General features: G+C 43.6%; 1 protein-coding gene across 2 annotated transcripts in view; it reads right to left on the bottom strand.

The window, feature by feature from the left end:
- Window positions 1-3,205: 3,205 nt before the first annotated feature.
- The window catches only part of LOC135515654 (glutamate receptor ionotropic, delta-2), a 667,356-nt gene continuing 657,004 nt past the window's right edge, over window positions 3,206-13,557 (bottom strand). Inside the window, exons 16-17 of one of the 2 annotated variants that reach the window (XR_010451847.1) lie at window positions 6,695-6,771; window positions 3,639-3,723 (exon numbers count right to left, since the gene is read on the bottom strand). Coding sequence is in view for 1 of the 2 variants with exons in the window: in XM_064939353.1 (XP_064795425.1) it covers window positions 3,295-3,723 (429 nt within the window). In the remaining variant the exon portion in view is untranslated. Of the gene's footprint in view, window positions 3,724-6,694; window positions 6,772-13,557 lie in introns of both variants that reach the window. The other variant, XM_064939353.1, reaches the window with a different exon arrangement.

The following is a 13,557-nucleotide window of genomic DNA, read 5'->3' on the forward strand; positions in this document are numbered from 1 at the left end:
GAGGACGTTGACTTGCGTGGTACCGATGTGCTCTCCTAACCCAGCAACGGCTCCAGCTGTTCCAATAGGCACGATTCTTCTTTTGATATGACATTGAAAAAGAACTCACTGGGATGAAGATGAACATAACCTAGAAGACTTCTACATTACTGTTGGATGCTACCATGATTACGGATAATCCCGAATCATCGTGAATAAACATGTTATTGTAATAGTGAGAGTTTAGGTGAGATTGATATTTATGCGTCTGTAACTTTCTCACTTGCTATTTCATCATCTGAAACACAACCAAAACAAACAGCAAATGCACCCAACAAGTTTGTATGGTTACAAACTTGATGTCATCATTAGTACTAGGAATATGAGACCAAATACAAAACTATTGACTACTTTAATACACATATTAGTGAATTTTTGCCAATACTTTTGGTCCTTTAAAATGGGGAGGGACTATATACAACAAGTGCTGTAATGTCTACATGGTTCACCTGATATGGCTTGAAAATACCCTCAAATTAACGCTGACAGTCTGCTGGAGTACAGAGATACAACAACGTCAAAATGTGTCACCGTCCCAATACTTTTAGAGCTCACTGTATTTGTTTAAAATCTATCACTTGATGGTTTCATTTCAGAGAGCCAAATAATCCAGTTTTTTTTTGTTGCAAAATGCAATATATCAGCCTCACTCTCAGAGAACTCCTAGGTTTAACACAGTCAAAGGCAACGCATAACTACATTTGTAATCGATAACTGTACAAATTATACAACTGTGACATCAATATTTAAAATAAGGTAAACAAATAAATAATTCAATACAGTAATATGAGATATGTATGTAAATGATTTACATTTGACATTTTAGCCATTTAGGAGATGCTTTTATCCATATATATATATATATATATATATATATATATATATATATATATATATATATATATATATACACACACTTCATTTATTATTAACATCTAAAATATATGAATTAAAAGTGTAAGAACAGTAACATTTTACACACACATGAAGTTAGCCATAAGCAATCATTTCTGATGAAAAAACACAAATGTGAAAATTGGTGGATGTAGCATTCTGGAAATAAAGTCTTTTTAAATGGAAAAGTGAAACATTATTTCCTGGCAAGCTTACACATTCACAGCAAAGACTACAAAACCCATACCACTGTAGAAAACAAGTTTATTAGACAAATTATACACAGAAAGCTTTGCCACTTGTAACAGAGGCCTCAGTTTGTTCCGTTTGAATAATATGCAACACATACAACAACATAGGCCTATATTAAATACTGTACACTATAATCAGTTGAACATGATCAAGTAATCCTGTACCTCCTATGTATGAAATAAAAAATGTTACGCGCATAGCAAGTTGTGCATGCTTCTTTTTAAGATCTTGCCTCCTCTGTTATTAGCCAGCAAATCAAAATTAACTCAAAATTAAATGAACTCAAAATGACAAGAGAAAGCTTGTGTGTGTTCTGGAACTGGGAGGAAACCAAATATGTATATGTATATGTAGGGTGACTGCTAACTCAAGGCTCATATGATATATTATTTTTTATTAAACAAAAATAGCGTCAACATGTAAAATATACACATTTGATAATGTCTCTGTCATTTATACTAAATAAAACTTCTTTAAACGTTGTCTGTGTCCTATTGTCATTCGATAGCCGTACTGCAGCTTAAGAAAATAACATCTAGAAGGCTTGCATCAAACACTGCTTCTGTTCTCTACGCACAACATTTGCGGTTTAGTCTTAAGATAACAAACTGAAAGCTCATTCTAAACAACTAACATTATTAAATATTAATACAGTGTTAGTGAAAAGGTTTGGTTCCTCTTTTCCCTTCACATTATTATTTTTTTGACCCCCTCCCTCCAAAACCTCACCTTAATGGTCTCGTCTAAACAATTGGCACTTTAAAAACGTTAGATAAACAGTACCCTTAACATTTAAGAAATAAAATAGAAAGATCTTTCAAAATGGCTGCCATCAGCTCTACAGTTCCAATGGCAAAAAGAAATCCTATTGAAACAGGAGACTGGCGAGGAGAAGCCAGCCTGTACTAATGAGGCTTGTGCTGAGGATGTAATTGGAAAGGGCTTCTCCTCAATCTGAGCCCAACTGTTTGCCCTTACAACAGTCAATTAGAGGACTGGAGAATGACACGATCGCACAGAAATGTGACTTTGTTTTCCTGACTGAGCCCTGGCAGAACTACAAGTAAGGTGAAAAACAACTTGAATATGATTTATGACGCAAACCAGAGTAAGACTATAGCACTCATTTAGCGGTTTTCAAAATTGGCTGCGAAAACAAGTAGACCGCTGAGAACAATGTTTTTTTTTGTTTTACTTTCTGACCAAACACATTCCACGCATTAAAATGTATTTTCAAAACAAATTCAATAAAATACATATAATAGCTTTAGCTGCTTTTAAAGTCATTTTTCTGTTGTCTTTTATCTCAGTTATTTTCAGTTCTTTTTGTGCCTCTATGCGTCTCTCAAGAAATGTCCGTTTAGAGGTTGAGGCTCTCACCTTGAAATAGACAGCACAGTACAGGTGAGAAAGAATTTCCAAACTACATACAATCAAACACAGGTCTGTGGGCACTGGTGCAGTGAGTGCAGTGGAATTGATAGAGTCGTACATGCACCAAAATGGCGGAGTGTTTCCAGAGCTCAGATGATGAGGTCTCAGTATGCAGGGTAGCTGAGCCAATGGACACCCATTTTTGGGCAGATTTCAGATTTGGAGCACAGGCATTGATGAGCAACACCAAAGAACTGAATGGGATGAAGTCCCATAAGGTGAAAGGCAAAGACAAGAATGTCCACCAAATGAGCATTGGGTAATTGCCGATTTGTGGATCTCAAGAACAGACAGACAAGTGTTTTCTGTTATTAAAAAAACATACTCTCCTTGTTGTGTCCATAGGAGTCATATGCTTCTTCAGAAAAGCAGTCCATAAATGACATGGAACGAAAAAGAGATAACAGATCCCTGTCACACACCCAAAAATCTTCTGAAAACCACGAGAACGATGACTATAAAGAAAACATTCAAGTCCCCACCTCCTCTCACCAACAGGTTTCAGAAGGACGACCAACCCACCCACCACCCACCTACCCACCCCACTCCACTGAACAAAAGCAAAGCCCCCCCCCCCCCCCGAAAAAACTGAACTGAAAAATTCCTATGTACATAGAGCTTTGTGAGTGTATTTGATTACATCTCTCTCACTATGTGGCCTCCTCCTCCTCCTCCTCATATGGATGTACCCCGATCGGGGTCGTTGCCGTAGCTGAAGTTGGGCTGGGGAGTGGGCTGGTAGGGTATGGAGGACATTGTCTTGATGGGACTGCGGAAGAAGCCACCGTTGGGGGCTCTCTGCCTGAAGGTTCCCCCAGTCCGGTGGTCCTGCACGGGACCGAAGGCGAAGCCCTGTTGGGCCTTGGTGGACAGGCTGCGGCTGAGGGTCTGGATCTGCTCGGGGATGAAGGTGGTGGTGGTGATGTGCGTGTTGCGGAAGTCGCTGATCTGCTCCAGGGCCTGCCGGGCAGCTGGCATAGAGTCCATGTCCAGGGGCGTCAGGTCAATAGAGGAGGTGGAGAACTGCTTGTGGGGGCTGTCGTCCTCCGCACACAGGCTGTTAACCCGGTGGTGAAGGTGCTCCAGGTCGATCTCCTTATCGTCCTGCGTGGGGGCGAGGGGGAAGGGGGTGGGGGGGTCAGAGAAAAAGAGAGAGAGGAGGCGGAGGACAGGGTCAAAGGAGAGTGAGGATAAATGTGGAGGAGGGGGAAGAGTAGGAGGATGGGGGAAGAGGAGGAGGATGGGGAAGACACAGTGGAGTGAACGAACGGTGAGGTGAGAGAAGAGGGGAGAGTGCATGGCCAAAGAAAAAAGGAGTGTCAAGGAGGATGGTACGGTTGAATAATGAGGATGGTACGGTTGAATAATGAGGATGGTATGGTTGTGTAATGAGGATAGTATGGTTGTGTAATGAGGATGGTATGGTTGTTTAATGAGGATAGTATGGTTGTGTAATGAGGATGGTATGGTTGTGTAATGAGGATGGTATGGTTGTGTAATGAGGATGGTATGGTTGTGTAATGAGGATGGTATGGTTGTGTAATGAGGATTGTATGGTTGTGTAATGAGGATAGTATGGTTGTGTAATGAGGATGGTATGGTTGAGTAATGACGATGGTGTGGTTGTTTAATGAGGATAGTATCGTTGTGTAATGAGGATGGTATGGCTGTATAATCAGAACGGTATGGTTGTGTAATGAGGATGGTATGGTTGTATAATGAGGATGGTATGGTTGTTTATTGAGGATGGTATGGTTGTATAATGAGGATGGTAGGTTGTATAATGAGGATGGTAGGTTGTATAATGAGGATGGTAGGTTGTATAATGAGGATGGTATGGTTGTATAATGAGGATGGTATGGTTGTTTAATGAGGATGGTAGGTTGTGTAATGAGGATGGTATGGTTGTATAATGAGGATGGTATGGTTGTATAATGAGGATGGTAGGTTGTATAATGAGGATGGTATGGTTGTATAATGAGGATGGTAGGTTGTATAATGAGGATGGTAGGTTGTATAATCAGAACAGTATGGTTGTATAATGAGGATGGTATGGTTGTATAATCAGAATAGTATGGTTGTATAATGAGGATGGTATGGTTGTATAATCAGAATAGTATGGTTGTGTAATGAGGATGATATGGTTGTATAATGAGGATGGTAGGTTGTATAATCAGAACAGTATGGTTGTATAATGAGGATGGTATGGTTGTATAATCAGAATAGTATGGTTGTATAATGAGGATGGTATGGTTGTATAATCAGAATAGTATGGTTGTGTAATGAGGATGATATGGTTGTATAATGAGGATGGTAGGTTGTATAATCAGAACAGTATGGTTGTATAATGAGGATGGTAGGTTGTATCTGATTAATAGTTCAAGTGCAAGGTAGCTACATTTATTCAATGATCTGTTTTGTGAATCGAGTGAAATCTTTTAGAGGGGAAAGGGGTTTACCCATTTTCCCCAGATATTTATATTGAACAAAAAATGTATTTGTCAAAAGATTGTTGATACAGACATATAAATAACACTACTACATCCAAATAAAATGATTGGTCAACATCTTTGGGGTGGTCACACTTAGAGATGGGTGGCTCAGCTTGTGCTAAGAGGAAAGTGGCTCAGCTTGTGAGATGATTGTGTCCATTGTGGGGGTACAGGGATTGGGGTACTGTGGGGTGGAGGTGGGGAACACACATCCTTCCTCTATTTTGAGAGAGGGCATCCTTGGTGAGGGGTACAGACAGAGTCAAAGACAACTACTGACCATGTGGCGTGGAGGGGGGTCTTGCCCCAGCTGCGATTCGGGGGGCAGAAGGGACCACAGTTACCCTCCTCGTCTTAGAGAGGAGGGGGCAGAAAGAAGTGCTGTTTGCGGGGACCTAGTCACACCACAAACCCGGGAAGGAGGGGGGGGGGGGTGGAGGAAGGAGGGAGGGTTTGAACATATAGGAACGAGGAGGGGATGGTGAGAGAGAACAGTCATTGTTGACTGTGAGAGTCAGGTTACCTTACAGGTAACTTCCGTATGGCGAGAGAAACAGCCTGCTTTTGGCTCAACTGAAGAGGGTTCTGTGTAGCAACACAAAGCTAAATATAAAACATAGTTAATACATGTAAGTAGTCTAAGAGATGAACCTCTGTTTCAATCAGACCGATGTGAAGGTCTCATTTAGGGGAGAATTTGTTCATGTTTGAGTGGCTACACCTTCAGTCATTTGAATTAGACTGTACAGATCCATACCGTGTTCTTTAGCCAAACACGCATGGCATACACCTGTTAACCTATTACACGCCCTCTAGTGGAGGGAGGGCATCATAGCTTATTACATGACTGCACACTAAACCAGATTCTGCCCTGGTCAGAAAGAGGATGTGGTAAAAGCCCTCTAGTGAAAGGAAGGCATCGTAATTCATTTATTGACAGGCGGTGCCCGTGACTAGAAAATGTCATCAATGCCAAAGTTTTGTTGTTATCATAAAGCAATAAATATGACAATCTGAGTTGTTTTCGACAACTGAATGTTTTGGGATTTCCCTAACAAGACTCTCCATATTGTACTTAAAGGCCCTGTCATGGGTATAACCTGGAGGTGGCAGGAGGGGCAGTGAATGTGGTCAATCTCATTTTGGGGGTGAGTTGAGAGGGGTCATTATTGGGTTCGAATGTGTGTTGGACGATCAAAAGGCACGTGGAATGTCACAGCATGTGGGTGACTGGGCGTAATGGGTAGAGGGGGCGGTCCTGAGGGTGGTGAGGGGGATGTCGTTGGGGGTGTCATGTTGGTGGGGGCATGGTTCTGGTTGCCTGGCGGAAGTGCCATCGGCCTGTGTCATGTGTGTGTGTTTGTGCGTAGGTCAGAGAGGGACAGACAAGAGGGACAGACAAGACAGACAGACAGACGGACATACATACAGAAGATGATGCAGATGGGAGGGTGATGGAGGGATTTGTTGGAGGCCAGGATGAGTAGAAAAAACAGCACAGTCAGCACACACACACACACACACACACACACACACACTCAGTGGGGTATTGTATGTTCGAGGAGGAGCCTTCGAAGATATACCTGGAAGGGTGAGATGTAAAAATGGCATTTTGTATTGCTCTCCCTCGCCCGCTTTACCCTCAACACAGTGTACTTATCTACAAAACAAAACAACAAGGGAATGAAAGCTTTCAGCCATCAGGGACAGTAAATCAAACATGATCAAACATCTTGTGCTCAGCATTGTCAACAAAGTGGCCGTCCATTGTGTGTAGTGTCCATTATGTGTAGTGTCCCCCTATAGCCACACTCCTGTAAAAGCCAGACATAGCCACCACCCACCACCCACCACCCAAATGTCCCCAAGTGACATCAACATCTGTGGTACATTAATACTGTTGTGTCTATGAGCAAGGCACCTATCCCAACATTGATGTGAACAATCGTACAGTGCATTCGGAAAGTATTCAGAACCCTTAATTTTTGCCACATTTTGTTACGTTATTCTAAAATGTATGAATTTTTGTTCATCAATCTACACACAATACCCAATAATGGCAAAGCAAAAACAAATTGCAAATTTATACAATAAAAAAACAACTGAAATATCACTTTACATAAGTATTCAGAGCTTTTACTCAGTACTTTGTTGAAGCACCTTTAGCAGCGATTACAGTCCCTAGTCTTCTTGGGTATGATGCTACAAGCTTGGCACACCTGTATTTGGGGAGTTTCTCCCATTCTTCCGTGCAGATCCTCTCAAGCTCTGTCAGGTTGGATGAGGAGCATCGCAGCACAGCTATTTTCAGGTCTCTCCAGAGATGTTTGATTGGGTTCAAGTCTGGGCTCTGGCTGGGACACTCAAGGACATTCAAAGTCTTGTCCCGAAGCCACTCCTGCGTTGTCTTGGCTGTGTGATTAGGGCTGTTGTCCTGTTGGAAGGTGAACCTTTGCCCCAGTCTGAGGTCCTGAGTGCTCAGGAGCAGGTTTTCATTAAGGATCTCTCTGTACTTTGCTCCATTCATATTCCCCCAATCCTGACTAGTCTCCCAGTCCCTGCAGCTGAAAAACATCCCCACAGCATGATGCTGCCACCACCTTGCTTCACTGTAGAGATGGTGCCAGGTTTCCTCCAGACATGACGCTTGGCATTCAGGCCAAATAATTCGATCTTGGTTTCATTAGACCAGATAATATTGTTTCTCATGGTCTGAGAGGATTTAGGTGCCTTTTAACAAATTCTAAGCAGGCTGTCATGTGCCTTTTACTGAGGAGTGGCTTCCATCTGGCCGCTCTACCATAAAGGCCTGATTGGTGGAGTGCTGCAGAGATGGTTGTCCTTCTGGTTCTCCCATCTCCAAATAGGAACTCTGGAGCTCTTTCAGAGTGACCATCGGGTTCTTGGTCACCTCCCCGACCAGAGCCATTCTCCCTTCTTAGTTTGGCCGGGCGGCCAGTTCTAGGAAGAGTCTAGGTGATTCCAAACTTCTTCCATTTAAGAATGACACAGGCCACTGTGTTCTTGAGGACCTTCAATGCTGCAGAAATGTTTGGGTACCCTTCCCCAGATCTGTGCCTCGACACAATCCTATCTCGGAGCTCTATGGACAATTCCTTTGACCTCATGGCTTGATTTTTGCTCTGACATGCACTGTCAACTGCGGGACCTCATATAGACAGGTGTGGGCCTTTCGAAATCATGTCCAATCAATTGAATATACCACAGATGGACTCCAATCCAGTTGTAGAAACATCTCTAGGATGATCAATGGAAACATGATATACCTGAGCTCAAATTCTAGTGTCATAGCAAAGGGTCTGAATACTTATGTAAATAAGATATTTCTGTTTTTATTTTCAAAATGTCTAAAAACCTGTTTTAATTTGGTCATTATGGGGTATTGTGTGCATGTTGATGAGGAGAATTTGTATTCAATTTAAATTGAATCAGTTTCAGAATAAGGCTATGTTACAAAATGTGGAAAAAGTCAAGGGGTCTGAATACTTTCCTAACGCACAAACATTTGGACGTATCTGCTGGATATGTCCAAAATGCATCTGTAAATCTGATTGGGTTGGAAATGAATCATGCAACATTGAAGCATTGAAAGGCTTTCATTTAATAAGAGACCCCCCCCCCCAATACCCAAATCCTATTTCTGCTTGGGTAGAGTTCAGTTAATCCTCATTGGAGTGAGACTGAAATCCGTGGCCAGTAGTAGAGGACTAACTCTACTGAACTCTATTCATCACATGGAGAGCTCATCACAGTGTTAATCATTACAAAGCACAACACATCACACAACACATCAAACAACACAACACAACACAGATATGCAACACAGAAACACTGACAGTGATCACATAGAAGCAGAGGCCTCAACAGGGACAGACCTCTAGAATATCAGGATGTGCTGTATGTACCAGGAGGAGGACAGAGGCACAAACACAACTCGCCCCCAGGCAGCTAACATGGCTTTGGGTTGAAGCTCAGTGGGAGCTGTGTGGACCGTGTGTGTGAAAGAGGACAGGTGTAAATGAAACATGTAGGATGGTGTGTGTGTGTGTGTGTGTATGTTTTGTTCCCATAGAGCGTAATAATACATTATTATGATTATCATTATTATTGGATATTTAAGTGACTAATTTCTCTGATTGTGAAACATAAAGGAAAAGATGAATTGTAAATCATTCAGGCATTATGCATAATAGACAACAAAGGGGACAAAGTTCATTTGAATTACATTGGATATATCTTGAGAAAAGGGTTGGAGTATTTTCCCTCGAAGATGAACACTAGCTGAATTGCGACAAGCCGAACGTGATTGATATCATGATACTACTTAATATATTTTTTTGTCTGTATGAGAGAGAGCAAGGGAGCATGTATACTATGTCCACGTCCAAAATGGCACCCTATTCCTTACATAGTGCACTACTTTTGACCAGAGCACTATGGGTTCAAGTCCTGGTCAAAAGTAGTGCACTATACATGAAATAGGGTGCCATTTAGGACACAACCTATATAAAGGAGGGGAGGGAACAACCAATCCTAACAAGGAAAAGGTAGTAGTGCAGTATATTGAGGACATTGATGGCTCCTAGACATATCCTCCTCCCTACAGACACACTGGGTCACTTTGACACACTGCACTGGGCCCAGCAGGATGTGACCTCACCACCAACACCCCGCCGACTGTAACCACGGTCCGTAACAACGGTCACCAGCATCAACATGGGCCACAGGCAGGGTGAAGTGTAGAGGTCACTACTACGTTGACCAGGGCAGCAGTAGGCCACTGCTAGAACCCTTGGATTCCATTGATGGTATATTTCAAGACGTTTAATGCAGCAGTTCTATGTGAAATATATGCCAAATCAGTTCAATATTCAAGAGACTGAGGGATCACAACAGATCACAATGAACTTCCAGCTTTAAACTCAATTGATTCTTTAAAATCAAAGGCATGCAAATATATATATATATATATACGTATTTTCTTTACAGTGTCAATTCTGCTAGGACTATTTGAGTGCTAAATGAAGTGATTGGATAATCACATTGAATTCTCAATGTTCTCCATTGCAAAGACCTTGAACCCCAGTCACAGACATACCAGTCATTCAGGGTCGCTGTATTGAAAGTTAATACAGATGGCAGGGTGCACGCTGGGCTTCTTTGTCCAGGATCACGGGCAGATAGGCTCACTGGTCAATCTGACACAAAGCTGCTGTGAGTGCATGGGGTCGTAAGTAGAGGGTAGAGGGCTGGGATGGGTGCTATGATGGGGAACAGAGCTGCCCTGATCAAAAGCCTTACTTAATGTCAAGCTGAAGAGATGAAAAGGGCATTCTGTTGAGCACGCTGCTTCCTGGGGCAAGGGTCTGATGTCGGGACCCAGTCAGAACACAACACATAGACACCAGCTGAGAGGGGGAGGGAAGGAGTGTGGAGGGTGGGAGGAGAGGGGAGGAGAGGAGAAGGGAGAGGAGAGGAGAGGAGAGAGGAGAGGAGAGGAGAGGAGAAGGGAGAGGAGAGGAGAGGAGAGGAGAGGAGAAGGGAGAGGAGAGGAGAGGAGAGGAGAAGGGAGAGGAGAGGGAGAGAGGAGAGGAGAGGAGAAGGGAGAGGAGAGGAGAGGAGAAGGGAGAGGAGAAGGGAGAGGAGAGGAGAGGAGAGGAGAAGGGAGAGGAGAGGAGAGGAGAGGGAGAGGAGAGGAGAAGGGAGAGGAGAGGAGAGGTGGAAGGGGGTGGTGTATGGTTGGTTGTGGCTTGATAGGGGGGTTGAGAGGGATCTCTGCATGGCTAACCCACAACTAATACCTTTTCATACTTGTCAAATTGCTTTAATCAGATAACATTAACTAACCTATTAGGGTCAATTCTGACCAGTAGCCCACTGCTGCAACGTAATGGATTTCATAAATTACTCTCAACATGGGAAATTAAAAATCGATATTTCAGTGGAGTAAAACTATTATCTTAGTAGTAAACTGATCCCCACTCTCAGAATGACTTTCCTTTATTAGGGTTTCACAGTGGACACGGCCATTAATATTCATCGGGTGATTGGTTGAGGCTTCTTGGGTGTGTGACGTCATTCCGTGAGTCCTTACCAAAACACACAACATAGTGGACAGTTTCGCTCACCTCGGATCTGAAACCAGTAGTAACAAGTCAACTTCAATGACTTTTAACTTAAAATGAAAAGACAAATCTAACATACCTCATTAACATAGTCACAGAGGAGGGCTTGCTAGCATGCTGCAGGGTTTAAGTCATCTCCTTTTCTTGTAAAACAACTCAACTTAGCAAGCGAAATGCTAATTTACGACGCTAGCTAACGCGTAAACTAGACTGCTTCTAGTCTCGGGAGCCCCCCGGTTGGCTTCGGGACGCAGTGGGTTAGAGGATTCCACCAGGACCAAACAACAACTGGCTACCAGAACTGAACCGACGGACATAGCAAAACTACACGTGGTATGTGAAGCTTATGTATATAGTATGTCCTTAGAAGCTGTGTGAATATAAAGTCACTTCAACCTTAGATGACTTCACCAGACCAGTTGGTGGCACTATAGATGTCATTGGCACCAGTGGCTCCATAGGATACTAGAGCAATAACTATTGACCAAGTTGACTTTTTCTCATGCAAATTAATGTTAGATTTAAATTATGCAGACGAACAATGTGAAATATTGTGATTAGTATATCTGTATAATCACATATTGTTGCTCTATGATGTGGTCTGAACGTAGTGAAAAGTGCCGCTTTCACAGTCTGCGTGTTACAGCTGTGAGAGTGTATCGAAGTATTTTGTTAAGCTAATGTGGAGGGCACCAAGTGAGATTTAAATCAACATGGTAATGCTTTCACTGATTGCACATACAGAAAGATAGTTCCTACATTATAGAGGACTTGCTTCGTTATCCAACTGATCTGGTGTCCTTTCTGTCAATGTCACGACTTCTGCTGAAGTCGTTGCCTCTCCTTGTTCAGGCGGTGCTCGGCGTTTGACGCCACCGGTCTTCTAGCCATCATTGATCCATTTTTCATTTTCCATTGGTTTTGTCTTGTCTTCCCACACACCTGTTTTCAATCCCATTCATTACCTGTTGTGTATTTAACCCTCTGTTTCCCCTCATGTCTTTGTCAGAGATTGTTTTATTGTCAGTGTAGTTTTATGTTGTATAGGTGCGCGTTGGGGTCCTTCGTACCCATGTTTGTTTATGTATGTACCTTTTAGTGTTATGGAGCATGTTACGTGGACTTTATTAAAAGACTCCATTTTACACTCCGTTTGACTCTCCTGCGCCTGACTTCCCTGCCACCTATACACCTATGCCTGACAGAATCTCTGACCAATAATATGAAGTCAGCAGGAGAGGACACTATGCCCATGGAGCTGGAGGAACGCGTTCAGGAACAAGCGAGGGAGCTTGACTGTATAAGCTCTGTCATGGATCGCATTGTCCAGAAAATGGATCGCTGGGAAAGACAGGGAGTTTCTCCAGCGCCACCACCACCACAACCGGAATCTCCCGTGAACGTTTTTTCCTCTCCGGAATCGAGGATCCATTTATCCCTACCCACGGGATACAACGGAGATACAGCCGGCTGCCAGGGTTTCCTCCTTAAGCTGAACCTATATCTAGCCACGGCCTCCCCAGTACCATCTGACCGTGAGAAGAGTTACGCCCTCGTCTCATGCCTCACCGGGAAAGCCCTGGAATGGGCCAGCGCTGTGTGTAGAAGGGAGGATGCGGCATTGGACCATTTTGAGGCGTTCACCCGCCAATTCCGGATAGTATTCGACCATCCACCTGAAGGCAAAGCAGCGGGTGAGCTCCTCTATCATCTGAGGCAGGAGATGAGGAGTGCACAGGAGTTTGCTTTGGAGTTTAGGACCTTGGCTGCCGGCGCTGGATGGAGCGTCAGGGCCCTGATCGACCATTACCGTTGTAGTCTACGCGAGGACGTCCGTCGGGAGCTGGCCTGTAGAGACACCACCCTCACCTTCGACCAGCTGGTGGACATGTCCATCAAGCTGGACAACATGCTGGCTACTCGTGGACGTCTAGATGGGGTCTGGTTGTTCCATCCTCCCGCACCCTCTCTCCCAAACCTATGGAATTGGGAGGGATGGTGCGCAGGGAGACCGGAGGGGGTTCCCGCTCGAGCACCATTCATGGTCGCAGAGGGCACACTGCTGGTCGGTGCCGGGTTGGTTCCTCTGGGAATAGAGAAGGCAGGCAGGGCATTCTGGCTTCACCCCAGGTGAGTAGGTACCATTCTCACCCAGAGCCCTCTGCTGCACTAATGTTTGTCTCTGTCTCTTTTCCTGATTTTTCACTGCATTCCCAGTATAAGGCGCTAGTAGATTCAGGTGCGGCTGGGAATTTCATTAATAAAAGTCTAGCTCATAGTTTAGGGATCCCTATTGTTCC

The sequence above is a fragment of the Oncorhynchus masou genome, chromosome 1 (genome assembly GCF_036934945.1).
Source record: "Oncorhynchus masou masou isolate Uvic2021 chromosome 1, UVic_Omas_1.1, whole genome shotgun sequence".
In the NCBI taxonomy this organism is placed as follows: Eukaryota; Metazoa; Chordata; class Actinopteri; order Salmoniformes; family Salmonidae; genus Oncorhynchus; species Oncorhynchus masou.